Here is a 15,754-nt window from a genome sequence, read left to right as displayed (position 1 = left end):
CCTGGCATCATTTAGATAGGCTTATTTAAGGTCACAACATTTATTGTTGTATATTTTATTATTGTTTATTTCGGTCCAGAATCACATGTCTGATAAACCCTGGCATTGGCATTTGGCAATATGGCTGTGCCATCGGGAAAGGAAAAAAATCAAGTGATGGAAAAACATGGTTATTGAGTATATTCAGGTAATCAGCTGATCTCATTTTTTGGGCAATTAATGTTGCTGAACCTAGACCTAAAAAAAAGGCAACCCCAATCAAAACATTGCCCTTAACGGTTTGTATGCCCTTGGTATGATGGACAAATTACTTAAGGCTACACAGTGGTTTAGCTCCGAATCCCAAATGTATTTGCTTTCACTATTAATCATGGCTGTGAATTCCACGGTTGTTTTTTTCATGATTTAAGTGATCTCTCATCATGGTCATTTAGAATAGTTTTATAACCACATTTCTTCTTCTAATATAATAGTTCACGACTATCCTTCCAGGTTTGAATAATGCATTGTACAGTTCTTAACCAAATCTTAGTAGATTTAGGTCTCTGAAGTTGTTTTCTTTTTCTTGATGCAGGGCAATAATTCGACCCTTCCAAAACAGAGCATCATCTTTGCCACGACCACAAGATATGTCTTCTGACATGGTCGTTTAAGAAATATGAATCACTGCATCAGCTATGATTCAACTAATTTCCAATGGAAGGCTCTTAACTCTATGCTCAGTATAATCCAGGGAGTGATGTTTTTTTTTTGGACAGGCAGTGTATATACAGTACTGTACTGTATATTTATATCTCCATATTAAAGTAAATGTAGTTGAATTACGTAGTTTAAATTGAAGAAATGAGAACACATTTTTAACGTTTTACTGCAAAGTGCCTAAAGACATTATTGTTTGTGTAACATCCTGAACAGCAAATGCAATTTCCCTATTGCCCCCTCTGACCTCACAGCATTTATCATCACCAGTATACTAATCACCGGCTTGATCATCTGTCATCATCTGTATATATAATTATATATAAAGTGGCGCAAAAAAAGTATTTAGTCAGGCATTAATTGTGCAAGTTCTCCCACTTAAAAAGATGAGAGAGGCCTGTAATTTTCATCATAGGTATACCTCAACTATGAGGGACAAAATAATTCAGAAAATCACATTGTAGAATTTTTAAAATAATTAAAGAGTTTGCAAATTATGGTGAAAAATAAGTATTTGGTCAATAACAAAATTTCATCTCAATACTTTGTTATATACCCCCTTTGTTGGCAATGGCAGAGATCAAACGTTTTCTGTAAGTCTTCACAAGATTTTCAAACACTGTCGCTGATATTCTGGCCTATTCCTCCATGCAGATCTCCTCTAGAGCAGTGATGTTTTGGGGCTGTCGCTGGGCAACACAGACTTTCAACTTCCTCCAAAGATTTTCTATGGGGTTGAGATCTGGAGTCTGGCTAGGTCACTTCAGGACCTGGAAATGCTTTTTATGAAGCCACTCCTTCATTGCCCAAAGGGTGTGTTTGGGATCATTGTCATGCTGAAAGACCCAGCCACGTTTCATCTTCAATGCCCTTTCTGATGGAAGGAGGTTTTTACTCAAAATCTCACAATACATGGCTCCATTCATTCTTTCCTTTACACGGATGAGTCGTCCTGGTCCCTTTGCAGAAAAACAGCCCCAAAGCATGATGTTTCCACCCCCGTGCTTTACAGTAGGTATGGCGTTCTTTGGATGCAACTCAGCGTTCTTTCTCCTTCTCTCCCAATCCTCTTCTGGATCATCCAAATGCTCTCTAGCAAACTTCAGACGGGCCTGGACATGTACTGGCTTAAGCAGGGGGACACGTCTGGCACTGCAGGATTTGAGTCCCTGTCAGCGCAGTGTGTTACTGATGTTAGCCTTTGACTTTGGTCCTTTGACAGCTCTTTGGTCTTGGCCATAGTGGAGGTAACGAGTAACGAGTGGAGGACAGAGGAGCCTTTTAAAGAAGAAGTTACAGGTCTGTGAGAGCCAGAAATCTTGCTTGTTTGTAGGTGACCAAATATTTACAGAGGAATTTACCAATTGATTCATTTAAAATCCTAAAGTGTGATTTTCTGGATTTTTTTTTCTTATTTTGTCTCTCATAGTTGAGGTATACCTATGATGAAAATTACAGGCCTCTCCCATCTTTTTAAGTGGGAGAACTTGCACAATTGGTGGCTGCCTAAATACTTTTTTGCCCCATTGTATGGTGCGCAGTCATGTTGGAACAGAAAGTGGCCATCCCCAAATGTTCCCACAAAGTTGGGAGCATGAAATTATCCAAAATGTTTTGGTATGCTGGAGCATTAAGAGTTCCTTTCATTGGAAGTAAGGAGCTCAGACCAGCTCCTGAAAAACAACCCCACACCAGTTCCAACATGACTGCACAAAGCAAGGTCCATGAGCGAGTTTGGTGTGGAAGAACTTGACTGGTTTGTGCAGAGTCTTGACCTCAACCTGACAGAACACCTTAGGGATGAATTAGAGTGGAGACTGCAAGCCAGGCCTTCTCGTCCCGTGTTTGTGTGTGTGTGCGTGTGTGTGGGTGTGTGTGAAAATTTGAGTAATTCATTAGAGAACTCTATATAAAGCAAAACTAGATTATTCTTGTGGATCTCACCCAGAGGCATTCCAATGCCATAGCCCTTGGTGTCCAGCAGACCTCCTATCTGCGTGAGGTTGCAGTTGCGCTGCCGATAGTACTCGTTCATGGTGCTCTCCAGTAGGTAGGCGTAATTGGAGTTCAGTACCCGTGCGATACCCTCCTCTGTGCTCTTCACAAATACACTGGGCTGCTTGGAGTGCATGAAGTTCCACATGCGCTGGTACGTCTGGTAACGCGAGTTCTGCACAGAAAACAAGAAAGATCCATTTCCGATGTATTTTCCAGTCCGCCCATTTAGAACACCTGTATATTCAATGCAGAGTGTGTACTTAAGCTGTATGATGGATGAAACTAATCAAGACCCTGAAAGCAGGCTGACAATATGGAGTGTGTGTGATAAAGCAGGAAAGAAGCAGGGAAAAAAAAGCAACACTGCCTCAGAAAACATCACATTAAAAGGATAAACATGTCTTCTCTAGGGAGAAAGATGTCGAATTGTGTTGACACTAAGCCAGTAAGCAGACAGAGTCCAAGCAGGTATGAGCAGTGCTGACATGTCTGACAAGGCTGCTGACACTGGCATTGATTCTGGCACTGGGTTTTGCGTTAGTGTCACTTGTCCTTGGTGGACAAATTACCTGGAAGAAGGTCATGGTGGAGCCGCCGTGCATGGTGCCATATTCGATGGCTGTCTGATCGGCAAGATCATCCACAGACTCGATGGGAACGTCCATCCTCTGGACAGTTAGGAAGGCAGCCAGATTGGCTGTGTAGGAAGAGATGATGATAAGGGTGAAGGCCCACCTGTACATCAAATAACAGAAAAAGTCAATATTAGAGAAAAGACTGGAGCAAAGCAAAAGAACTGCCCCAAAAGATCCCTGTATAAAAAGTTTAAATATACCCTATGCTCAAATAAATACCCCTAGCTTCCTATACTCCATTGACTCTAATGCCAAGAAGGTCTGATAGGCCTAGCAAAACAGACCAGAAGTGTAAAGAAAAGGATGTGTTGCTTTTATCTAACACGAGTGGTCACTAGGGTTAGAATGTGTGTGTGTAAGTGTGTGGATGAGATCTCACCATACTCCACTGACACAACGTGTAGAGAGAGCTCGTGGAGCAATGGTGGAACCTTGCTGCATGAACCCCCCTACTGGGAACCAGAAACTGTTCCCCAGAGAGTACTGATTAATGAGGAGACTACAGCGTCCCTTCAGGCAGGGGTGTGGATTGTACCATTCATACGGGGTCAACCTGAATTCCAGGAGAAAGAGAGACAGAGGGGAGGAAAAAAAAAAGAGTCAGGAACAGGAACACAACCAGGAACTTTAACAGTTGACAAAGCATGAAGTCACTCATTGTCCCTGGTGGCTTTGCAACCTGTTTTTTTAAATCCCAGTGGAGAAGTGTGAAGTACACATGCTTGCCTAAGATCGATGGTGAAATAATGACCTTTTGGGAAAGTGCTGCTGAGAGGTGAGTATGCCACCAAGTCTCGCCAAGTGACAGGACTGCTAGAGAGTTGCTGTTTGCATTGCAGTAAAACATCCAAATATTTTATCTGCATCATGTGGCATAGTTTTCTTTAGTACAACAGGGATAAAGTTTAGAGCCAGCAATTAAATCAGAATACAACCCTGTTTGGGCAAAATCCAATAAAATCCTCCCACTATTCTGGTGTTGGCTGAAAAAACATGTTGGCTGGTAACGCAAGAATAACCACATCACACGCACAAAACACAAATCTCACAATTTAATCTAATATGAAACCTTAGGAAAATCTAATAACAAGTCAACAATGTGTCAAATGCAGTAGAAACAACATTACAGTATGCACGATACACTTCATGCAGTCTTTCATCATTTCCTTTCCTTTTCAAAGGGAGTATCTGATACTCTGTGTGTCTCAGTGCAGACCTGGATACTTACCTGGCCACCAGAAAGAGCACACAGCTAACTGCCAGATATGCCAGCAACATAAAGAGCCAGACCCCTGGAGAGAAGGGATCCAGAAAGGAAAAATACCCTGGTCTTCTTCCCTAAAATAGACAAAATGATTAGAATGCAGCTCTATACAATGCCTCAGAGAATGCTCACTTGTGAAGATTTTTCTTCTTCAACTGGCAAAACATGAAAAAAAAAATTTTTTTCTCCCCCCCAGTAAAACTTCACTAGAACCTTTACAGAGATGTATAGCATATTTCACACGCTCTCAGGAGACGTTAAGACAGATCTTGTCCTGTCCTATGGCCATGCTCTGTTATAGTATTGTGTTACAGTCATAGCAGCTATAATCTTTAATGCTATGAGAAATGGTAATGACAGGTGATATTTTGTAATATTCCCATGCAATCAGGGTCTGTTATTGATACCACTGATAATCTACATTGTTTATATGGGGGAAAAAACAAACAAACAATGTCACGCCTTTAGTTTGAATTACGACACACAATGTGTTGGCCAATCCATGTGTGGAAATGATTTCTTCAATGTGTCTGTGCTCTTATGTGTGCTATATCTGTGCTGATATGATAACCTGGTCATTCAGTACATGCAGGTTGTCAGCTGACTAAATTTCAACGTCACATAACATTGCTTTCACATACTGTACTGTAACATTGACCCCATTACACTGCGTCCAGAGGCTTGTACAGTGGGCATTATACTGTACATGATGGAACATGATCTGGAATAGGCTCAATCGAGACTCATCACACAGCATGCCCTTTTTTTTCCCCATTGCTCCAATGTTTATTCTCTCTGACAAATTGAAGACTTGTTTTCTAATTAGGCTCACTAGCAAGTGGATTCCTTATGAATGTACAATTGTTTAGTCACAATCCTCAGAGTTGTCATTGCATTGTGCTTGTACAGTGCATTCAATATCTTTGCTAGTTTTGCTATCTTTGCTAGCTTTCTACTGTTTATTTTTTTCAATACAACTTCACCAAGCATTTAAGTGATCGCTGTTTTTAAATCTTTTTCTCCCAACATTTTATCCATGAACTTGATGGTTCAACATTATCCTTACAGGTTTCAATAAGGTGTTATCACAATAAAATGCAGCTAAACTGCTAACTACTGTAGCTGGCTAATTTCACTAAGGAAAGGACTGACAGCAAGCTAAATAATAAAAAAAAATATGAAACAAATACAAAAAAAAAAAACAACAACTTTATATTCATAGCTTATTTACAAATTTTACCACCACCTACTAGAATAAAACATCAAGCTATAAAACTGCTTAATCATGGATTCACTTTAATGAATAAGGTGACTGACCACTGCTGCAGCTTAGAGCACTTTATAAGTCTGACTTGTCAATCATGTACAATTTTGAGGTGTCAATCATGTTCATTAGTGTTTCAGTGATTGGCATTCGGTTAAAAAGATCAGCCTCTTCGACCTTCTTAATATCATCACGTAAAGGCACCATGCATCCCACCAAAAGAAAAGTGAGAAACACTATCCATTAAACATTTAGATTTTTTTTTCTTTTTCCTGTGCATCTGGACCCACAACCCAAAAAAAGGCCTTATTATTATTTACTCACTCACTCAATCAATCATTGTCTACACTGCTTTATCCTATATACAGGGTCGTGCGGCTCCTGTAGTGTATCCCAGCAAATGTAGGGCATAAGGCGGGGTACATCCTAGATAAGGTGCCAATCCATTATACACACACTCACATTCACACACTACAGGCAATATGGGAATACCAATCATTCTAATCTGCATGTATTTGGACTGTTGAAGGAATACCACCAAGCACAGGGAGAACATGCAAACTCCATGCACACACACCCGAGGTGTGATTTGAACCTGGATCCCGGAGGTGCAATGCGACAGTGCTAACCATAAGCCACCGTGCCACTGGCATTATAATTATTAAGCCATTAAAATGACATTTTATTATAACTATAAATTGTGTTTTTTAACAGACTTAACCTGTTCTCTAACTAAAACACAATGTACTTAAGTCTGCCAGGAGATTGCAGTGAAGCCATGTATTAGTGCAAGTTTATAAAGAGTGCTTCTATTAACATTAGAAGAGATTTTAACACAGGCTATACTGGACACTGAAAATTGTTTGCTTTAAATGAATAAATAGCATAAACTTGCAGAAAGACATTTAAGAAGTTCATATTTTGAAGTACTGAATATCATATAGAGTGATTAATAAAACAGACACAATCAATTTGCAATAAATAATAATAATAAAAAAAAACATTTTATTGCTGAATTTTTATATATATATTTTTTAAATATGGACCAACTGCTGGTGGTGCACTCAAATTATCATCTGTTATATGTTTTATAACACACGGTGGTCATTTTAGAGTCAGTTTGGGCCCTAGGCAAAAAAATCGCCTGGTTATGCCTTTCCTAGCAGCCAATACACACCACAGTATCTTACACCAATACACCCAAATTTGACATGTACAGTAGCTCAGTCAGACAGAAAAGGTAATGTCCAAATTAAACGATTCCCCCTCTAAATCTCCCAATGGTGTCATATCAAACGATACGTAATACATCAATCTAGAAAGGAAAGATACCACGTTTATTTTGATTGTTTATTATGTATTAATACTTGGTTCCCCATCTGCCTCGTGCCCTAAATCTCCTGGGACCCTGGAGACCCCCCGACCCTGTATACAGGATAAAGTGGTATAGACGATTATTGAAAGAGTGAGAGTAATACTTTAACTACTTTCCATTTACAATCCTTTGGACTGCTTGCTAAGCTAACGAGTTGACTGATGGCAGTGTCTCGACTCTGACTCCCGGCAGTGGAGCATTAGACTCGGTCACATCCAGTAGAGCTCCACATACTAGGCTGGTCTGTTTAAAGTAAATGTCAATGAAAGATGAAATTAAATGTGTTGAATGTGATGCTAATGGAGGGTATTTATTCAAATTTCTCTCCACCATACGTAAAGCTAGACTTGGAGCATTGCACTATTTAGGATTACATTTAATCATCAATATCTCTTTCACATATCACTCTCTTGCTTTAATTTCTCATCTTCCTCTTTTTTCTTTTCCTTTTTAGCTTTCAGAGTCATACCTCCTTTTCGTTTTGCATCAGGGGCCTGTTTTTACAGAATCATGCACACGGGAGTGAGTGTGGAGTGTGGTGTCACGTTGGGACCCCTTAGGCAGGTCAGGTCTAGGGTTGCCAACTCCCTGAAATGGAAATAAGGGATAGGGGATGGAGGGAGGATGGGGCAGGGTGGGGTTTGTAATAGGATTGGGGTACGATTTGTGTTACACCATTGTTCATTCTTTCTCGGTTTCACTTGAACTCCCCTTGTATACAATTTCTCATTCTATAGTATATGTATATGACCTGGGCTTGTAAGTGTTACTATAAAAAAAAATAGTTGATATTATTAGCAACTGGATTTTTGTAGTAAAAATAATAAAAGTGTATCTTTCAGTTATTACAGACTAGTGGTAGGTGTATCAAATATTATACTCATGAGGAGATACCAGCTGCATACCTTTATCTTTTCTACCTTTCTTTCTCCTTTTTCTACAAATTGTACACCTAACGGCTTTGACCTTTTTTTAATTATATATATTTATTCTTATTGGATGAGCTTCAGGAAAGTACCCAACCTCAAATACTGTAAGTATCAAGACTTAATATTTTCATGTGCTCAGTGCCACCCCTCGGCAAGATGCCTCCCTAAGTCGCTCTCCTTTGTTCTCTCTTTTGGTAGAGACCATGACAGACAGGCTGAGGAAGAGGAGGGGATTCCTTCCATTCACCGTCTGAACACTAGTGAGGGTGTTATATTTTTTCCCATTCATTTTGTGCACAAATTAAAGGGCAATTAAATAGTTAAGGAAAGAAAACTTCTGCACAATTAATTATCAGCACCAATTAGCCGGACCGTCCTACAGGTTGAGGTTACGACAATATCTTATCAGGAAAGCAGTTACTGTCTAAGAAAACACAATCTTATCAACAGTATATAGACATCCAGGATGGAAATAGTACAGGTGGTTGAAAGCGCAAACGTGAAACGCTCAGCCTGTGACATAATTAGCAACCGTTTGGAATATTCCAGAGCCTTCAGCATGAAAATGATGTACAGTATATGTGTGTAAGGCACAGAAACATGGGTTGCAATAATTAAACACCACTGATATTAGTATAATTGAGTGATACAGTATAAGTGTCGAGTCAGAGATAGTGAGAACAGTAATTATGCCTGTGTGCACTCTGTGTATACAAGCCGAGCACCGTCGAAGCTGTCAATGATCGCTGTCGCTGCGGCAGCTTTAAATAGCTACATTAAAGCAAGGAGGAATTAACTAAAGGCAGTGTGCGCACTTTTATGCTGGTACAATAATTGTATTGTTACGCAGCACCGAGGGAGACCGCGTATGTCTGTTGACTGAAGTTCAGCGCTGTGAGCGGCAATCTGCTGTGAGCGGCAATCTGCTATGAGCGAAAAAAAGAGAGCGTTTTGTTTACAGCCCTTGTGCTAAACTCGGGTTTAAGTGTACACAAAGGCACAATCAACACAGCGCAGCAGGACTGCAGCAGCAGGAGCCAGCTGGAATGGGTGGTGAAGGGAAAGAAATCGTGGCATGTTGCTCATTTGCGTGTGCCGTGATCCTCGCGTTTGTGGGTGACGGGCACTCAGAGCTGAACAGCGCTCGAACGCTGTGTTCTGTGTATCGGAGCGTGGAGACGGTGAACGGAGAAGGATGGTGGATTTCTATCCAGATTTTCACCAGCAAAACAGTAGCAAAGGGCCGAGTTAGACATCTCAGATATCCCCAGGTTTGAGCTGTAACACTTTTTTACTTCGGCTTCATGTGCCAGAGGTGTAAACCCGAGTTTTTACTTTGTGACACGCCAGAAAATATCTTCTCCGGGATAAGTGCTGCCTTTGCTGTGTGTCTACTGTAAATAAATGCCTGCATCAGGCATCAGCTGTGCGAGACAGGGAAGGGAATGATAAAGGAACGCGTGGTTAACACTCAGCTAGCCTTCCATCACGATCTCATACACCGCTCTAATGCTCAGGATTTTGTAGGTGGCTTGTGAGATTTTTTTATATACACGTATATACATATATTACTAATACTGTTTTATTAAAGGACAAAAAGGTCGCAGCCTTGATCTTGTTTTTAAAGTGCAAAATCACACAGGTACAGACAGGAATAGCTGTGACACACTGTTAGAGCTTCCTAGAACAAATGCTCGCCTACTCTCAGTGTAGTAGGAGTTAAAGGCATCTCATGCTTTTTATCTCTCTCTCTCTCACACACACACACACACATTCTTGCACACAATCTATCAGGAGGGCGGCTTTTATCTCCTTCAGGGAATGTTCATGATTCTGCTATGGCTCCCTGTGCAACTCAGTAATTAAGTCATTGTGCTAATTAGTCATTTATTTATTCACCCACACCCTATACTTCACCCCTCCTACAACACAGCCCCGAGAGGCCTCGCTGTACCTCACACGACTGGCGGCAGGAGCAGCAGGATTAACCTGAATGTGCTTTTCAGGTCACACTTCGTACGCCTGCTGCAGTTTTGCTAATTATTTCCTAATAATTGTATAATGTTAACGATATGCTGGAATGCCTGAAGGTCAGGTGATGTTGACCTAGTAAAAAGCAACAAGCTCGAATACAAAGGAAATGTGTTTACTGTAAACATGGAACTAAAGATCTCTCAGATAGTGAAAGTGGCGTAATGTACTGTCAAATGTGTAAAGACGTTTTCAATGCCTGTTTTTTATCTAAGATATATTATGAATAAAGTTTATTATTTAGTTTATTATATTTAGTGTAATATTGTGAATAAAACAATGGTAGAAATTGTATTGCTGTAAAACAAAAACAAAAAAAAACTAAAAATGTTCAACTGGACGGCTTATACTGATGTTAAGTAGCAAAATCACTTGTTCTGGCAACGTACAGTGGAGGCCAAAAGTATTAAGACAACATATTCCATGTGTTATACTAATTCAAGATTCAAAGAACTTTATAAATCCGAGAGCGAAATTGCTTCTACAATAAAAGTGCTTATCCAGTGGTACCTCTGTAGTCTGGAGTTGAGTTCTTAAGGCAAAAATTCGTATCGCAAAACGCATTTTCCCCTGGAATTAATGTAAGTGCAAATAATCCGTTCCAGCCACCCAAAAATATTACCAATTTTACCAATTTCCAACACTATAATCATATTTTTGCAAATAAAAATAATCAAAACATTTACAAAATTAAAAATAAATAGACATTAAACCTTACTTAACTTTAGTTTATAATATCTCTTGGCCCTGGCTGCTTTAAAAACGTTAATGCTAACATTCTTGGGACCAATATACTACGTCTTTACTAAATCTTGCAAAAAATTCTAAATACAAAAATACAAAAAAGGCCCACAGAAAATACGTAATCTTCGCTTTTCACTAACGCAAACAGGTTTTCTTTGTGACAGTGGAAGGTGGCTTTCACAGACCCCGAGGTGGGAATCGAACCCGGACCCTGGAGGTAGGTGCAAAGCGACATTGCTAATCACTAAGCCACCCATAAAATAATAAATTATTTTTATTATCATGATTTTCTTTTACATTGAGAATGTCATTAAAACAGTGAATTTTACTTATGTGTCAATTCTTTTGGCCACCACTGTAATTGTTTCTTTGAACTAGACTTTGCACTATAGAGCTTATACCACAGAGCTGTTGAATTCTCAATTCCCATTGGTCAGAAGGTGTTAATTCATTTTTGAGTTGTTCTACCTTTCTACCACTAGTAGAACTCTGGGATGAATGCATTAGTGTAGCAAGGGATTGACTTGAATGCCACCTGTAAATATACAGTGGAACCTCAGTTCACAAACTTAATTCATTCCTAAGTTCTGGTCGTAAACTGATTTGGTTGTAGACCGATTTGAATACATGTAAATAGAATTTATCCGTTCTCCGTCACTATGAACTGTATTTAATACTGCATTATCATTCATAAGGCTTAGTACTCTACACAGTTTTGTTCGGATAATACTTCTCGGCAAAGGCTTAGAAGTCGTGAACCGAGGTTCCACTGTATAAAACTATTGTTAGTAACCTTGCTTGGTTTAGAACAATTTCCATCATCATCATTAACCATTTACTATGACACTAGAGGAAAGGAAAAGCATTCTGCTAGTGTACCAGGTCCATACTACCCTGCAATAATAGATTACACTGATGATAAAGTTAGTCTTATTTTTAAATCAGTAAACGACAAAACTTAAATAATTCTTTTACCTTGTAGTGGGGTTATTTCCAAGCCAGCTGTTAATAAGCAGTACCGGTGGAGGGCATTGTTCCAAACATGTGGTTAGCAAAGCAGCAACCACTCATCATCTGTACTGCATAGCCAGGCTTGTTCAAAATGCTTATTATGTATAGGCAGCTTTAGAGCAGGGACTCCTACCTACAGCTCATTCAACACACTCCATTCTGTACGCACTATAACACGGCACATTACACACTGGGTTTGATGAAGCAGCATTTCTCAGCATGTAATTCTCGCCATATTTGATTCCATTTTCTACCTCCATTGATCAGCTGCAAAATTCATTTTAAGCTCAGAATAGGAAAAAAAAGTGGATCTATGTAGGAATTGTGAGACAGAAGATCAATAGCAATTGGATTTAGATCTAAATAAGGGCACATGCAGCATGGTGCTCAGGTATTGAATGGAGCCGCAGGGCTGGATAAGGCAGAGAGAAGCAGAAGATGCTAAAGAAAGACAGACTGAGTCACCAACTCGCTTCGCTCTACAGCATGCTAGAGCTACTTTAATCTCTTCATCTCATTCCTATTTATTTGTGTCAGACATACATAATATGCAGCTTCTGTCATCATCGTACCTCTTCGGCTGCCTCAGTTTGCTTCTCTGTGCTTGACTCGTTTGTTCCATCTCTGTCTTTTCCACTTGTCCTCAATCACTTTTCCTTTCTTATACACACACACTCTCTGTCTTTTTGAATCACCCTCCTTCTCTTCCTTCCTTCCCTTAAACCTTTGATTTAAGAAACAGCCCGACGCTGTGTGTGTGTGTGTGTGTCCTGCAGTGCGGTACTGTGGTGCATTAGCATGCAGGACATCCTGATTATCAAGAACTCAGAACTTTTACATTTATTACTGAATACAGTAATATGCAGGACATTACCAGGAGGAAATCTTTCATCAGCTAGACAAGCCAAAGTGCCTATCTCCAAATGTGGTGCGTAGTGCGGAAAGTAAGGTGGTGTGGGCGGAGTCGCCCTAGTGTCCTTACCAAATGCACTCGGTACATGATACTAATCCCCAGTGTCATAAAAGGCTTGCTGAAATCAATGACCTTCTCCCTCTCAGCTGTGATGGTCAGGCCAGCCACGGCTAGATCCGCCTTCTGCAACACACACACACAAGACACAATTACACATACATGGCAAATCTTGGTAAAAAGATACTTAAGTCCGATATTTATGAGTCCAAATACATGTGCCGGACAATTACGTCTGCTTGAATAAACATAGTAAAATAACCTCCGTTAAAGTAACTCATGCACAGTAGGTGAACAACAGTAATGTATTTTAGTGAAGGGCATGCTGTCATGATAAATTACTTGACACAGTATCTAGGGCTGTTGGGCATAGCGTGGAAGCTTAGCTCAACTAATAAAACCAAACTGAAAAGTACATCTGTGTGGGATTTTCCACTCCCAGAGGCGACAAGCCTCTGCTGCTCCTCCGCTGCCCTCCACTGCAGGGATAAGCGGATTGCGGTATCTGGACTACGGTTTGCGCTCATTGTTTCAGCCAACAGCGTCCGGATTTTACACAAGGGGGAAAAAAAAAGGCCTTGTTGACTTTCAGAGATTCTTATTTATAGAAAACCCGACTGCAATTTGGCTGCAAAGAAAACCTTGAAACATTTATTAGAATTCAGTTCAGTATACAGCCAAGGCAGAGACAAAAGCAAACAGAAAACAGAAATCTGGCTTGGTGAAGATGGATAAGGAATCCGCTCTTTGCTCACTCATATCATGGAGCCTTTTCATTTATTAAATTGATGCATAGGGGTCTTGTTAGGAAGTCTTACCAGATGTCTTTTATACTTCTAATGTGAGTAACATTTGCCTAATGGCTGATTAACACAATAGGTCACACAGAGTTTCATGCTAAGAAAAAAGGGTTTTCACTTACACTGATCAGCCATAACAATAAAACCACCCTGGATTTGGATTCCTCTTGTGCCATCAGGGCGGGTTTGGCTCCTCGAGTAACATTCAGTTAGTTATGTTCAGCCTTTATTCGTCACATAAAATTCTTTTTTCTAAAGTGCAGGGTCAGCCATTATATGGCACCCCTGATGCAGACAGGGTTAAGCTCCCAGCAGCGGCAACCTGGTGAAGTCGGCCTGAACCGCTGACTTTCTGATCCTGGTGTGGTAGATGGCACCAGGTTGTTTGCAGTGAATCCTTTGGGTGATGTGGGTTGTGGAGTAGGGTTTCTGTGGATCAGACTCGTTTGTTTGGGGTATCCTATAGGAGCATGATTGGATTGGAATCTGGGGAAGTGTGGAGGTTTGGATGGAAATCTTGGGTTTTTTGCCATTATAGCCAACATTTTTTTTCCCTGATTTGTGCTGTATACTGGCCTTTAGACCTTGCAGGCATTGGGGAACCTTGGGTGCCCTGTGATGGTGTTGATGTCATGGCTGAACATTGGGTGCCCTGTGGTGGTGTTGATGTCATGGCTCAAAATTAGATGCCCTGTGGTGGTGGTGATGTCATGGCTGATCAGTATATGGTTAACTGTTTGTTAACATCTCGCTGAAACTGTGGCCACAAAGTCGGAAGTATACAATTACTGTATATAGAATGTCTTAGTATGCTCTAGCATGACACTTTGCCCTCACTGGAACTGAGTTCAACCCTAACCGTATCCCTGTCCACAGTGCAACCATTCACGAAGACATGGTTTTTCAAGTTTGGAGTGGAACAATCACTAATGTTCGTAAGGATGAATGAGCCACACTTCACAAAGCCTTGAAAAACCTTTCCCGAAGAGTGATGGTTAGGAAATTCCACTCGGTTTCATATTTTCAGTCTGAAATTAACGTTTGTATTATTTTTTTATTGCCTTAAAACATTTCGCTTGATCACTAGTTTTACAACCTCCACTGAAATGGAAGAACAAAGTGAGAACGACAAAACAAGAAAAAGTAATCAATAAACCTAGCTGAAAATTTCATCCTTTTTTTGTACAATCATATTGATTAGGGCAATATTCCACTCTTCAAAGCACAGAGAATTACATGCCTGATTGTGTATGCGCTTACACAGTTTACTGCTAAGCTCTTTCTTCACTCTGCCACACTCTCACGACTTTAAGTCAAACTCGGATTGATTGATCCCCCTCCCCCCCTCACCCGCTTCCTTCTTTGTGGCAAAGTCGCTGCTATCTGGGATGAATAATGCATTTACTTAGGTTCCCGACATGGCATTTCCGATTCCTTCTGAGACATGTTCTTTTGCAGGCTGTTCCAAACATCCCTAAACACGCAGAAGGAGTCAGGCTATGCTCGGTGCCCAGACAAAGAAGCCGATTGTGTAATTATTGGAACAAAAGGCTCATCCCAACATTTATTATATTGTATGATACTGCTGTCGTTCATCCTAGAGTGTCTGGCATCGAGACAAAAGCACATGCCAGTTCAGAAGTTCACAGCAACTAATCCATATGACGGAAAAAAGTCAGAAGTTGAATAAAATATCACACATGACACCTTTTACGCTCTTCTTCTTCGTCATGGCCTTTATTGTTTCATTGTGTGTATATATGTGATAGAGTTAAATTTAGTGGGCATCCTGAAGGTCAGTTATATAGAGCATGCATCAATGGAACGAACTGGGACAATAATAAGAGGCGGCACTCTTTTCTTTATTTTGGTAATGACTTTGCCCTCCATTAGCCTGCACAATTAAGACAGATAGCTTCACAAAAGCCATTCCGCCTCTTCAAACTAAGTACAAGAGCTCCAACAAAACTTCACTTAAGAACTCAGTTTCCCAAACACGACGGATCACCTCGATGCAACTCCCTACGGAGAAAA

General features: G+C 40.3%; 1 protein-coding gene across 2 annotated transcripts in view; it reads right to left on the bottom strand.

Moving 5' to 3' along the window:
• Window positions 1–15,754, bottom strand: part of grik4 (glutamate receptor, ionotropic, kainate 4) — a 236,329-nt gene that overhangs the window by 16,299 nt on the left and 204,276 nt on the right. For both annotated transcript variants that reach the window (XM_053507303.1, XM_053507304.1), the window contains exons 12-16: window positions 12,933–13,046; window positions 4,561–4,670; window positions 3,712–3,885; window positions 3,267–3,432; window positions 2,644–2,869 (exon numbers count right to left, since the gene is read on the bottom strand). In XM_053507303.1, coding sequence (XP_053363278.1) covers window positions 2,644–2,869; window positions 3,267–3,432; window positions 3,712–3,885; window positions 4,561–4,670; window positions 12,933–13,046 — 790 coding nt within the window. The remainder of the gene's footprint in view (window positions 1–2,643; window positions 2,870–3,266; window positions 3,433–3,711; window positions 3,886–4,560; window positions 4,671–12,932; window positions 13,047–15,754) is intronic.

This window comes from Clarias gariepinus, chromosome 11, assembly GCF_024256425.1.
Source record: "Clarias gariepinus isolate MV-2021 ecotype Netherlands chromosome 11, CGAR_prim_01v2, whole genome shotgun sequence".
Lineage (NCBI taxonomy): Eukaryota > Metazoa > Chordata > Actinopteri > Siluriformes > Clariidae > Clarias > Clarias gariepinus.
Note: the sequence above shows the minus strand (reverse complement) of the source record. Positions and strands in the feature narration are given on the sequence as shown.